We start from the raw sequence: 13,645 nt of genomic DNA, 5'->3' as shown, positions 1-13,645 counted from the left end.
TGGATCTTTCCCTCCACTCCCTGGGTCTGCTGCTTTTTCTCACCCTATATTTGTGAAGGGATTGTAACATCTAGAAAGTTCCTGGGTTCTCTGGAGGTTTTTAAGAAAATAGGACCTTTCTATTTCTCCAGTCCACTAGCAAAAATAATCAGGGGCCCAGAAAAGGTGAAGGAGGTGGCAGAGACAGCTCTGTTTGACTGGTTATAGCTAAAGCTTTACCCACTTTGAGGAGCAGGGAGGCTTAAAGCTGGGGCCCAGATAGACCTGGAGGCCTGGGATCCACATCTGGAGGCAGATGCTGAGGCTGTGGTAGATGGATAGGGCTCAGCCTTCTCCCAGGGCATGGATGAGGCAGGAGGGAGGGAGGCAGGGACCCCTCTGTTCAGTGCAGATCAGGGCACCCAGACTGGGTCCTGAGAAAGGAAAGGGTCAATATTGTGCCTGGTTGTCCTTGTCTGAGGTCCCTCTGAACTCTAACCAGACTTTCCTTCCCCACAGTCCCACATGTGTAAAAGGGACTAGGAGAGGTGACCAGTACCTTTGGGGCTCAGACCGAGAAGTGCTAGGGACAAGTGGGCCATGAGCTTAGTTGTCAGGCTCCTCTGAGGGAGGGAAGCTTGGCCAAAGGGAAGTGGGTGGAGTCCAGGGAGAAGGCTAAGGCCCTGTGTGGGAAGGGGCAGGAGACAAAGGTACCCCTGTCTCTTTGGGAAAGAATGGGAGGAGAGAGAGGGAAAAGCATTCATATCACGGGGCAGAGCTCTGCCCTTGGCCCCAGGCACGTTCCTGAGCCCTGACTCATGGGAAGGGTGGAGAAGCAGGAAGGGGGTTTTCAGGGACCTTGGGGAGGTGGGAGTCCAGCCCCAGAGGCAAGCAGATGCAAACCGACCTAATGCAAGGATGCCCTCTCCTGGTAGTTACAGGGACAGCAGCGCCAGCCCCCATGGTTGTCCTCTTGGGAGCCTGGCACTGTCTAGGCACGCAGATTCCTTCTCTTAAATCCACTCTTCCCTCTCTTCTTTAGCAACACCAAGAAGGAGGGTGACCTGATGGCTGCTCAGGCTCGGCTGAAGGACCTGGAGGCTCTGCTTAACTCCAAGGAGGCTGCACTGAGCACTGCTCTCAGTGAGAAGCGCACGCTGGAGGGCGAGCTGCACGATCTGCGGGGCCAGGTGGCCAAGGTGAGGCCACCCTGCAGGGCCTGCCCATAGCCCCACCTAACACATGTATACTCACTCTTCTACCTAGGCCCTCCCCCATGTGGTGCCTGGTCTGACCTGCCACCTGATTTCAGAGCCATTCACCTGTCCTAGAGTCATTTCAACCACTGAGGCCACATCTTATCCTAATTTGATTGCCCAAGGGATCTACCACAGTGAATTTAAAATAATCCAGGAGGCCAGGCGCGGTGGCTCACACCTGTAATCCCAGCACTTTGGGAGGCCGAGGCGGGCGGATCACGAGGTCAGGAGATCGAGACCATCCTGGCTAACACGGTGAAACCCGTCTCTACTAAAAATACAAAAAATTAGCCGGGCATGGTGGCGGGCGCCTGTAGTCCCAGCTACTCAGGAGGCTGAGGCAGGAGAATGGCGTAAACCTGGGAGGTGGAGCTTGCAGTGAGCCGAGATCGTGCCACTGCACTCCAGCCTGGGCGACAGAGCGAGACTCCGTCTCAAAAAAAAAAAAAAAAAAAAAAGAAGTGGATGGCTAATTACATATGGGACATGTGTTAATAATGCTTTGTGTATATATAGTGGCCTTTACTTTCAAAACACTCTTCTCCAGTTTATCGTGTTAAAAGCTAGGAATTGGGCCAGGCGTGGTGGCTCATACCTGTAATCCTAGCGCTTTGGGAGGCCGAGGTGGGTGGGTCATTTGAGGTCAGGAGTTGGAGACCAGTAGTCCCACCTGTAATCCCAGCTACTTGGGAGGCTGAGGCAGGAGAATCGCTTGAACCCGGGAGGTGGAGGTTGCAATGAGCCGAGATCGGGTCACTGCACTCTGGCCTAGGTGACAGAGCGAGACTCCATCTCAAAAAATTAAAAAAATAAAAATAGGCCGGGCACGATGGCTCAAGCCTGTAATCCCAGCACTTTGGGAGGCTGAGACGGGCGGATCACGAGGTCAGGAGATCGAGGCCATCCTGGCTAACACGGTGAAACCCCGTCTCTACTAAAAAATACAAAAAACTAGCCGGGCGAGGTGGCGGGCGCCTGTAGTCCCAGCTACTCTGGAGGCTAAGGCAGGAGAATGGCATGAACCCGGGAGGCGGAGCTTGCAGTGAGCTGAGATCCGGCCACTGCACTCCAGCCTGGGTGACAGAGCGAGACTCCGTCTCAAAAAAAAAAATAAAATAAAAAATAAAATAAAATAAATAAATAAATAAATAATAAATAAAAACTAGGAATCAAAAAAGCAGTTTATTCCTAATTTCACAGTCTCATCTGTTCATAGCAGGGCCAGGATTAGAGTCAGTGGCCAAGTTTCCATCCTGGGTTCTTTCCCTTCCCAGGCCCTAACATCACAGTGTACCAGGGAAAGACCCGGAGAAGCCACCAAACCAAGGCTGGGCCACCTTCCTCCTGGGTCTGGTCTCCTGCCTCCCAGTTGTACCCTTCCCCCAGTCCTTCCTAGATGCACTGATCAGCCTGTGCTTCCTTGCCCTGTTTTTCTTTTTTTTTTTTTTGAGACGGAGTCTCGCTCTGTCGCCCAGGCTGGAGTGCAGTGGTGCAATCTTGGCTCACTGCAAGCTCCGCCTCCCAGGTTCACACCATTCTCCTGCCTCAGCCTCCCGAGTAGCTGGGACTACAGGCGCCCGCCACCTCGCCCAGCTAGTTTTTTTGTATTTTTTAGTAGAGATGGGGTTTCACCGTGTTAGCCAGGATGGCCTCGATCTCCTGACCTCGTGATCTGCCCGTCTCGGCCTCCCAAAGTGCTGGGATTACAGGCGTGAGCCACCACGCCCGGCCGCCCTGTTTTTCTTTATAAATAGAGACATGTTCTCTCTCTCTCTCTCTCTTTTCTTTCGAGACGAGTCTTACTCTGTCACCCAGGCTGGAGTGCAATGGCACAATCTTGGCTCACTGTAACCTCCGTCTCCTGGGTTCAAGCCATTCTCCTGCCTCAGCCTCCTGAGTAGCTGGGATTAGAGGTGCCCACCACCACGCCCAGCTGCTCTTTGTATTTTTAGTAGAGATGGGGTTTCACCATGTTGGCCAGGCTGGTCTTGAACTCGTGACCTCAGGTGTTCTGCCTGCCTCGGCCTCCCAAAGTGCTGGGATTGCAGGTATGAGCCACCACGCCCGGCAAAACGTGTTTTCTCTATGTTGTCGAGGCTGGTCTTGAACTCCTGGCCATGAGAGTTCTTCCTGCCTCAGTCTCCCAATGTGCTGGGATTTTAGGCATGAGCCACCACACTTAGCCCAGCCTGTGCTTTCTTAAATGAAAATCTAAGCATACGGCTGGGCGGATCACGAGGTCAAGAGATCGAGACTATCCTGGCCAGCATGGTGAAACCCCATCTCTACTAAAAATACAAAAATTAGCTGGGTGTGGTGGCGTGTGCCTATAGTCCCAGCTACTTGGGAAGCTGAGGCAGGAGAATCGCTTGAACCTGGGACGTGGAGGTTGCAATGAGCCGAGATTGCGCCACTGCACGTCTTGCCTGGCGACAGAGTGAGACTCCATCTCAAAAAAAAAAAAAAAAAAAAAAAAAAAAAAAGAGGCCAGGTGCGGTGGCTCACACCTGTAATCCTAACACTTTGAGAGGCCAGCAGATCCCAAGGTCAGGAGATCAAGACCATCCTGGCTAACACAGTGAAACCCCGTCTCTACTAAAAATACAAAAAATTAGCCAGGCCTGGTGGCGAGTGCCCATAGTCCCAGCTACTCGGGAGGCTGAGGCAGGAGAATGGCGTGAACCTGGGAGGCGGAGCTTGCAGTGAGCGGAGATCGCGCCATTGCACTCCAGCCTGGGTGACAGAGCAAGACTCCGTCTCAAAAAAAATAAATAACAAAAAAAGAAAATCTAAAATCTAAATCTAAAATCTAAGCATGGTGCTCTCCTGCTCAAACATCCTCAGGTTCTTTTCATGGCAGATAAGGGCATCTCTTCATGAGCCAGCCCCTGCCTACTGACCCAGCCACCTCTCCCATCCCTTCCCACCCCGTACTTCAGGCGTCAGCAGTACTCATCTTTCCAAAGACCCCAGAACATGCATGCCTTCATACTTCTGTGCCTGTACATGTTTGTTTCTGCCCTTGAAGTCATGATAGTAACTCTCTGTAGGCCCTGCTAGCCTGTCCCTTGGGTCTTAGCCTCTTGGAGGCCTTCCCAGAGCCCCCCACAACTACCCCAGGCTTACTTTGGTTTTTTCTCTCATGTCCCCTCAGTACTTTGCACATAACTCCTTTATAGCATTTGCTATGTTGTGCCAGAGAAGGGAGTCCTGTGGTTGGGGGGCATATATCTTTTCTTTTTTTTTTTTGAGACAGAGTCTCACTGAGTTGCCCTGGCTTGAGTGCAGTAGTGTGATCACAGCTTGCTGCAACCTCCACCTCCTGGGTTCAAGTGATTCTTGTGCCTCAGCCTCCTGAGTAGCTGGGACTACAGCATGTGCCACCACGCCCGGCTACTTTTTGTATTAGATATATCTTTTCTTTCTTAGCACAGTACCTGCCGAGAGTGAGTGAGATGTCCTGACCTCTGCAGGCATCCAAGGCTCTCCTTCCCTGGACCTGTTTCCACATGTATAAAGGGGTGCACGGGCAGCAGCCCACCTCTCAGCTTCCTTTCAGTCATTGTATTCTGCGACCCCTTTTCCTCACCTCTGCCTGCTTCCTCACAGCTTGAGGCAGCCCTGGGTGAGGCCAAGAAGCAACTTCAGGATGAGATGCTGCGGCGGGTGGATGCTGAGAACAGGCTGCAGACCATGAAGGAGGAACTGGACTTCCAGAAGAATATCTACAGTGAGGTGGGGACTGTGCTTTGCAGGCCAGAGAGCTGGGACTGGGTGATGACAGACTTGGGCTGGGCTAGGGGGGACCAGCTGCATGCAGAGCTCGCCTTCCTGTGTCCCTTGGCCTAGTGGACAGGGAGTTGGGGGTAGTCAGCATTTAGCTCCCAGGTTAAAGTAGGGCTGGTGGTAGCTCATGGAGTAGGGCTGGGCAGGGAGCCCCGTCCCTGGGTCTTGGCCTCCCAGGAACTAATTCTGATTTTGGTTTATGTGTCCTTGTTCCAACCCTTCCAGGAGCTGCGTGAGACCAAGCGCCGTCACGAGACACGGCTGGTGGAGATTGACAATGGGAAGCAGCGTGAGTTTGAGAGCCGGCTGGCGGATGCCCTGCAGGAACTGCGGGCCCAGCATGAGGACCAGGTGGAGCAGTACAAGAAGGAGCTGGAGAAGACTTATTCCGCCAAGGTGCTTGCTCATCCCTGGTTCCCTCACTACCTCTGCCCTCGGCAGCCCTACCCTTGCCCACACTGGGCTATTCCTTGGGATCAGGCAGATGGTGGCAGGGAGCTTAGGGTGGCTCAGGACCTGAGGCTATAGCAGTGATGTCCAACTCAGGCCTGTGCCTCCACCCCTCCCGGTCACCACAGTCATAACCTTGTGTCCTCCCCTCCAGCTGGACAATGCCAGGCAGTCTGCTGAGAGGAACAGCAACCTGGTGGGGGCCGCCCACGAGGAGCTGCAGCAGTCTCGCATCCGCATCGACAGCCTCTCCGCTCAGCTCAGCCAGCTCCAGAAGCAGGTGATACCCCACCTCACCCCTCCCTCCAGGGGCCTGGAGTCTGGGCAGGATGCAGGCCGGAAGCCTGGGGTTGGGGGTGGGGGGTTCCTGAGGAGGAGAGGGATGAAATGTGTCCCCAGGACCACAGAGAAGGGCCGCAGGATGTGGAGTCAGACGGCCTGTGTGCTGTTTCTGTACACTCTTACCTCACCTTCACTTCTCAGGGCTTTAGTTTTCACATTCGAAAATGGAGGCTGTTCTTAATCTCCCCAACTCAGAGTTACCATAAGACTCTGCAATGTGAGGTGTTAAAAGCATCAGTATTGTTCTAGCTGGCTGTGCCATTTGTGACAGGAGAAAAAGGGTCTAGCCTCAGAACGAGAGGTTTCAGTTAGACAAGGGGAAGGACTTCCCAGTTTCCAGCCAAGACTACGTTTAGAGCTTGTGATGGGCTCTGATAAGGGCTCTGGGGAAGCCTCTGATTGCAGATCCCGGAGAGGGTAGCCAGGTGTCTCCTACGCTGACCCACGTCCCTCCTTCCCCATACTCAGGGCCCTTGGGAGCTCACCAAACCCTCCCACCCCCTTGCAGCTGGCCGCCAAGGAGGCGAAGCTTCGAGACCTGGAGGACTCGCTGGCCCGTGAGCGGGACACCAGCCGGCGGCTGCTAGCGGAAAAGGAGCGGGAGATGGCTGAGATGCGGGCAAGGATGCAGCAGCAGCTGGATGAGTACCAGGAGCTTCTGGACATCAAGCTGGCCCTGGACATGGAGATCCACGCCTACCGCAAGCTCCTGGAGGGCGAGGAGGAGAGGTGGGCTGGGGAGATGTCAGGGAGGTGCTGGCAGTATCCTCTGGCCGGTGAGTAGCCTTGACTAGACCCCCACTTGGTCTCCCTCTTCCCAGGCTACGCCTGTCCCCCAGCCCCACCTCACAGCGTAGCCGTGGCCGTGCTTCCTCGCACTCATCCCAGACACAGGGTGGGGGCAGCGTCACCAAAAAGCGCAAGCTGGAGTCCGAGAGCCGCAGCAGCTTCTCACAGCACGCACGCACTAGCGGGCGTGTGGCCGTGGAGGAGGTGGACGAGGAGGGCAAGTTTGTCCGGCTGCGCAACAAGTCCAATGAGGTAGGCTCCTGGTCAGGGTCTAAGGGGATACAGCTGCATCAGGGAGAGAGTGGCAAGACAGAGGGATGGCATGTGGAGAGAGGAACATCCCTCCCCTCAGAGGGTGGACCAGGGTGAGCCTGTATATCTCCCCCACACTCTAGTTCCAGGCCTGGCTCCTGAACTCTTTGGCTGTGAGACCTTGAGCAGGTTATTTAACCTCTCAGAGCATCAGTTTCCTCATCTATAAAATGGGGACGAAGCCGGGCGCGGTGGCTCACGCCTGTAATCCCAGCACTTTGGGAGGCCGAGGCGGGCGGATCACAAGGTCAGGAGATCGAGACCACGGTGAAACCCCGTCTCTACTAAAAATACAAAAGATTAGCCGGGCGCAGTGGCGGGTGCCTGTAGTCCCAGCTACCCGGGAGGCTGAGGCAGGAGAATGGCTTGAACCCAGGAGGTGGAGCTTGCAGTGAGCCAAGATCGCGCCACTGCACTCCAGCCTGGCGGACAGAGCGAGACTCCGTCTCAAAAAAAAAAAAAAAAATGGGGACGAATAATGATCCCTAAGTCTTTGAGTTGTCAGGAAGATGAAAGATAAGATATCCGTGTGCCTGGCTCTGCGTATATGTCCACAGATCATGGCTATTATCCCCAGGGGGAAGGACAGTGACAGGGGTGGGTGTAGATGGAAGGAGAGGCCTCAATTGCAGGTGGGCAGAGGGCTGGGCCCTTGAGCAAGATAGACCCAAGAGCCTGGTTGAGCCTCCCCCACCTTCCTCTTCCCTATCTTCCTGGCAGGACCAGTCCATGGGCAATTGGCAGATCAAGCGCCAGAATGGAGATGATCCCTTGCTGACTTACCGCTTCCCACCAAAGTTCACCCTAAAGGCTGGGCAGGTGGTAACGGTGAGTGGCAGGGCACTTGGGACTCTGGGGAGGCCTTGGGTGGCGATGGGAGCACTGGGGTAAGTGTCCTTTTCTCCTCTCCAGATCTGGGCTGCAGGAGCTGGGGCCACCCATAGCCCCCCTACCGACCTGGTGTGGAAGGCACAGAACACCTGGGGCTGCGGGAACAGCCTGCGCACGGCTCTCATCAACTCCACTGGGGAAGTAAGTAGGCCTGGGCCTGGCTGCTTGCTGGACGAGGTTCCCCCTGGTGGCCAACATCGGAGCCAGCTTCCCCCAACCCAAGTTAGTCAATTCAGGGCCCCTTTCTAGAGCTCTCTGTTTCAGGCCCCAGACTTCCCCACCCAGTAGGCAAACCAAAAGATGCTTCCTCAACAGCACAAGGGGTAGAAGTTAGACTGTGAGGATTGTTAAAGGCAGAGCCATACTCCTACCCGGAGAGCTTGACAGTGTCCCTCTGGAGTGGAAATGAGTTCCTTAGCTCCATCAGAGGACAGAGTAAGAAGCAGGCCGGACAAAGGGCAGGCCACAAAGGGCAGGCCACAAGAAAAGTTACAGGTGGTCACTGGGGTAGACATGCTGCACAACCCTTCCCTGGCCCTGACCCTTAGGCCTGGTCCCATGTCCTTGCCAGGAGGTGGCCATGCGCAAGCTGGTGCGCTCAGTGACTGTGGTTGAGGACGACGAGGATGAGGATGGAGATGACCTGCTCCATCACCACCACGTGAGTGGTAGCCGCCGCTGAGGCCGAGCCTGCACTGGGGCCACCCAGCCAGGCCTGGGGGCAGCCTCTCCCCAGCCTCCCCGTGCCAAAAATCTTTTCATTAAAGAATGTTTTGGAACTTCACTCGCTGGCCTGGCGTTTCTTCTCTCTCCTCCCTATACCTTGAACAGGGAACCCAGGTGTCTGGGTGCCCTACTCTGGTAAGGAAGGGAGTGGGAACTTTCTGATGCCATGGAATATTCCTGTGGGAACAGTGGACAAGGGTCTGGATTTGTCTCCTGGGAAAGGGAAGGGAGGACAGACGTGGGGCATGCCCGCCCTGCCTCTCTCCCCCATTCCTGTTGCATGCATATCCTCTCATTTCCCTCATTTTTCCTGCAAGAATATTCTCTCTCATTCCTGCCCCTCATCCAATTAATAGTGCATGCCTGCTGCCCTACGAGCTTGCTCCCTTTCTCTCTTCTTTTCCTCTTAAGCTCAGAGTAGCTAGAACAGAGTCAGAGTCACCTCTCTGGTTCTCTGTCCCCAAGTCTTCCTGAGCCTTCTCCCCTTTTATGTCTTCCCTCCCCTCCTCCTGGCCCCTGGCCTCCCAAAGCCCTGTTGCCCGCTGGCTCCTTGGGCACAGAACCCCACCTTCCTGCCTGGCGGCTGGGAGCCTGCAGGAGCCTGGACCCTGGTTGGGCCTGAGTGGTCAGTCCCAGACTCGCCGTCCCGCCTGAGCCTTGTCTCCCTTCCCAGGGCTCCCACTGCACCAGCTCGGGGGACCCCGCTGAGTACAACCTGCGCTCGCGCACCGTGCTGTGCGGGACCTGCGGGCAGCCTGCCGACAAGGCATCTGCCAGCGGCTCAGGAGCCCAGATGGGCGGACCCATCTCCTCTGGCTCTTCTGCCTCCAGTGTCACGGTCACTCGCAGCTACCGCAGTGTGGGGGGCAGTGGGGGTGGCAGCTTCGGGGACAATCTGGTCACCCGCTCCTACCTCCTGGGCAACTCCAGCCCCCGAACCCAGGTGAGTTGTCTTTGCTTTGTCTCCAAACCCTGCAGGTGGGTCACTGGTCATCAAGGGGTAGGACGAGGTGGCCTTGCAGGGGGGAGAGCCTGCCTTCTCTTCCGCAGCCCGGGGGAGTGGGAGCCTCCTCCCCACAGCCTGAGTCCTAGACAGCCTACCCCTGCTTCCTGCCCCTCTCGTCTGAGCCCCAGACTGGAGGGCAGGGTCAGGGCTGGAGTGTGAGAGATGGGGGAGATACTACCTCCCTTGTAGGAGCCAGGGGAGGGAGGGTCCGGGTCCAGGCCCTGCTGCTCACACCCCTCTCCTCTGTCTTCTCTTGTAGAGCCCCCAGAACTGCAGCATCATGTAATCTGGGACCTGCCAGGCAGGGGTGGGGGTGGAGGCTTCCTGCTTCCTCCTCACTTCATGCCCACCCCCTGCCCTGCACCTCATGGGAGGGGGCTTGAAGCCAAAGAAAAATAACCCTTTGGTTTTTTTCTTCTGTATTTTTTTTTCTAAGAGAAGTTATTTTCTACAGTGGTTTTATACTGAAGGAAAACACAAGCAAAAAAAAAAAAAAAAAAAAAAGCATCTATCTCAATCCTAATTTCTCCTCCCTTCCTTTTCCCTGCTTCCAGGAAACTCCACATCTGCCTTAAAACCAAAGAGGGCTTCCTCTAGAAGCCAAGGGAAAGGGGTGCTTTTATAGAGGCTAGCTTCTGCTTTTCTGCCCTGGCTGCTGCCCCCACCCCGGGGACCCCGTGACATGGTGCCTGAGAGGCAGGCATGGAGGCTTCTCCGCCAGCCTCCTCTGGACAGCAGGCTCACTGCCAGGCCAGCCTCTGAGAGGGAGAGAGAGAAAGAGAGAGGACGGCTTGAGCTGGGCCCCTGGGCTTGGCCTCCCGTGATTCCACTACACCTGGCTGAGGTTCCTCTGCCTGCCCCACCCCCAGTCCCCACCCCTGCCCCCAGCCCCGGGGTGAGTCCATTCTCCCAGGTACCAGCTACGCTTGCTTTTCTGTATTTTATTTAGACAAGAGATGGGAATGAGGTGGGAGGTGGAAGAAGGGAGAAGAAAGGTGAGTTTAAGCTGCCTTCCCTAGCTTTAGAGCCTGGGTGGGCTCTGTGCAGTCACTGGAGGCTGAAGCCAAGTGGGTGCTGGGAGGAGGGAGAGGGAGGTCACTGGAAAGGGGGAGAGCCTGCTGGCACCCACCCCGGAGGAGGAAGGCAAGAGGAGGTGGAGGGGTGTGGCAGTGGTTTTGGCAAACACTAAAGAACCCTTGCCTTCCCATTTCCCATCTGCACCCCTTCTCTCCTCCCCAAATCAATACACTAGTTGTTTCTACCCCTGGCTGCTGTGGTGTCTTTGTTGGTGGACGTCACTGTGTGTACTGAGATGCGGACTCGCGGGCACACGCATGCACACACACACACACACACACAGCGCCATACGGTCACTGCATCCTCCTGCTCATTGCTGCCCAGTCCTGCCCTGCTCCAGGGAAAACAATTAGAGATCAGAGCACTTTGGGTGCACATCTGAGCACTCGGTGGTGGCTGAGGGGGAAAGCCTTTGATATAAGCATCACCACCCACTGTATGACTCTCTCCCAGTGGAAGCCCTTCAGAGAAGCAGAGCCTAAAGGAGGGCGTTTGCTAACTAACTTCCCGCATCCACCAGCATTTACTGAGTGCTTTCTCTGTGCTGGGCCCTGAATGAAGCATGAATATAAGACATATGATACAGATCCAGTCTGAGGGTGGTGACATATCAGGACGTAAGGACAAGGACACCCAGGGAGGAGGGAACAGAAGCTGCAGGAGAGGGCAGAGGAAAGGAGCAGTTGATATTGCTTTGTGCCATGTTGTGCTTGGGGGATTGGGAAATGAACAAAACAAGATGCCCACTGTCCTCAGGGAAATTATACCCCAGTGGGAGTCAGAAAACAGACTGCAGACAAAGGGACGTGTTAGGCCAAGTAGGAGCCTCGGAGGGGGCTCCAACCTGGGGAAATGAGGTGCCCAGACTGAGGGGAGGGGCCCCAAACAGGGAGCATGAGCCAGCCTTTCTCTGGCCCTTCCTAGTTTCCAAAGCATTTCTACAGCATCTCATTTGGCCTTCGTGCTGTCTCGAGAGGTAGGTATTGTCTGCTAGGCCCCTGGAACTCAAGCCACTCAGCTCGAAGGTGGCACAGATCCCAAGATTCTGGAAGTTTATGTTTCCTGGGCAGAGTTGAGCCTGCAGTCAAGAGTCAGTGAGAAAAGGGCATGTCTGGCTGGGATCGTGGGAAAACATGTGAGAAAGCAAAATTACTGAGAGGAGAAGGGCCCCTGAGGTCATGCTGGACACTCCTGATTCCACCACAGTGCGTTTAGGGAAGGGAAGTTAAGAGGAAGGAGGTTTGAGGAAGGGGTCCCTGCTTGGGTTGGCAGTTTCCAAGAAGGAAACCCTTCCTCTCCTAGGCCTCAGCAAAGACCCTGAGGCCCCACAGATGTGGGGTCTTAGATGTCAGCGAGGAAGTCGGTGTTTCCCAAAGTGAGGACACCCACCTGCACTTCCTGAGCCGGGCACCTTGGGGCGCCAGAGCCCCACCATGGTGGCGCCCGCGCATCCTGGCCCCGGGTCCTTTGCTGCTCAGCTGAACCCTGGTAAGCTGGCTGCACGGGCACTGTGGGCTGGGGAACACTAGGGGCAGCAGGCGACGTTCCTAGCTCTTGAGGAGGAGGGCTGAGGGCATAGGACCGCACGCAAACACTGCTCCACAAGCTGGCAGCGCAACGGGGGCAGCAGCCGGGGACTCAGCAGTTAAGGCGTCCGCACACGTGGTCACCTCACATGATGCTCACAGCACAAGTCAGCACTCAGCAGCCACATTTCATTATGTAAAAAAAAAATGTTGTTGTTGTTAAAATGTAACACATGCTTGGCCTAGCGTGGTGGCACGCATGCCTGTAGTCCCAGCAACTCCTGGCCTGAGGCAGGAGGATTGTTTGAGTCCAGGAGTTCTCGGCCAGCTTGGGCAACAGCAACAACAAAAATATATATCATATGGTAAAATTCAAAACACAGGTAAGGGATGGGCGCAGTGGCTCACGCCTGTAATCCCAGCACTTTGGGTGGCTGAGGCAGGCGGATCATGGGTCAGGAGTTCAAGACCAGCCTGGCCAACGTGGCAAAACGTCTCTACTATATAAAAATTAGCTGGGTGTGGTCGTGCGTGCCTGTAATCCCCGCTATTCGGGAAGCTGAGGCAGGAGGATCGCTTGAACTGGGTGGCGGAGGTTGCAGTGAGCCAAGATCACGCAACTGCACTACAGCCTCTACAGCCTGGGCGACAGAGTAAGACTCCCTCTCAAAAAAAAAAAAAAAAAAAGTTAATATGTTGCTCAGGGTATTTATTTATCTATTTATGAGACGGAGTCTTGTTCTGTCACCCAGGCTGGAGTGCAGTGGCACAATCTCAGCTCACTGCAAGCTCCGCCTCCTGGGTACACGCCATTCTCTTGCCTCAGCCTCCCGAGTAGCTGGGACTACAGGTGCCCGCCACCATGCCCGGCTAATTTTTTGTATATTTAGTAGAGATGAGGTTTCACTGTGTTAGCCAGGATGGTCTTGATTTCCTGACCTCGTGATCCACCTGCCTCGGCCTCCCAAAGTGCTGGGATCACAGGCATGAGCCACCATGCCTGGCCTTATTTATTTATTTTTAATAATTTTTTTAAAGAAAATAGGTAAGAACAAATTTTTTTTAATCCATTTCTTTCTTTCTTTCTTTCTTTTTTTTGAGACAGAGTCTCGCTCTGTCACCTAGGCTGGAGTACAATGTCTTGATCTCACCTCACTGCAGCCTCCACCTCCTGGGTTCAAGCAATTCTCCTGCCTCAGCCTCCTGAGTAGCTGCCATTACAGGCATGTGCCACCACACCTGGCTAATTTTTGGCATTTTTGGTAGAGACGGGGTTTCACATGTTGGCCAGGTTGGTCTCGATCTCCTGGCCTCAAGTGATCTGCCCACCTCGGCCTCCCAAAATGCTGGGATTACAGGCGTGAGCCACCACACCTGGCCTAGAAAGATTATCTTTTTCTCCTTCCTTCCTTCCTCTCTCTCTCTCTCTCTCTCTCTCTTTCTTTTTTTTTTGTGAGACGGAGTCTGGCTCTGTCGCCCAGGCTGGAGTGCGGTGGCCGGAT

At 54.9% G+C, this 13,645-nt stretch overlaps 1 protein-coding gene across 1 annotated transcript in view; it reads left to right on the top strand.

Annotated features, from left to right (window-relative positions):
- Positions 1 to 10,801, top strand: part of LMNA (lamin A/C) — a 28,082-nt gene extending 17,281 nt beyond the window's left edge. Inside the window, exons 2-12 of the mRNA XM_010366596.2 lie at positions 1,022 to 1,178; positions 4,848 to 4,973; positions 5,250 to 5,420; positions 5,629 to 5,754; positions 6,325 to 6,545; positions 6,638 to 6,857; positions 7,638 to 7,745; positions 7,830 to 7,949; positions 8,380 to 8,469; positions 9,208 to 9,477; positions 9,800 to 10,801. Of these exons, the coding sequence (XP_010364898.1) occupies positions 1,022 to 1,178; positions 4,848 to 4,973; positions 5,250 to 5,420; positions 5,629 to 5,754; positions 6,325 to 6,545; positions 6,638 to 6,857; positions 7,638 to 7,745; positions 7,830 to 7,949; positions 8,380 to 8,469; positions 9,208 to 9,477; positions 9,800 to 9,826 (1,636 nt within the window). The 3' untranslated portion in view covers positions 9,827 to 10,801. The remainder of the gene's footprint in view (positions 1 to 1,021; positions 1,179 to 4,847; positions 4,974 to 5,249; positions 5,421 to 5,628; positions 5,755 to 6,324; positions 6,546 to 6,637; positions 6,858 to 7,637; positions 7,746 to 7,829; positions 7,950 to 8,379; positions 8,470 to 9,207; positions 9,478 to 9,799) is intronic.
- The last annotated feature ends 2,844 nt before the right edge of the window (positions 10,802 to 13,645 follow it).

This window comes from Rhinopithecus roxellana, chromosome 8 (assembly GCF_007565055.1).
Source record: "Rhinopithecus roxellana isolate Shanxi Qingling chromosome 8, ASM756505v1, whole genome shotgun sequence".
Classification (NCBI taxonomy): Eukaryota; Metazoa; Chordata; class Mammalia; order Primates; family Cercopithecidae; genus Rhinopithecus; species Rhinopithecus roxellana.
The sequence above is the reverse complement of the archived record's forward strand: the minus strand, read 5'-3'. Positions and strand labels throughout refer to the sequence as shown.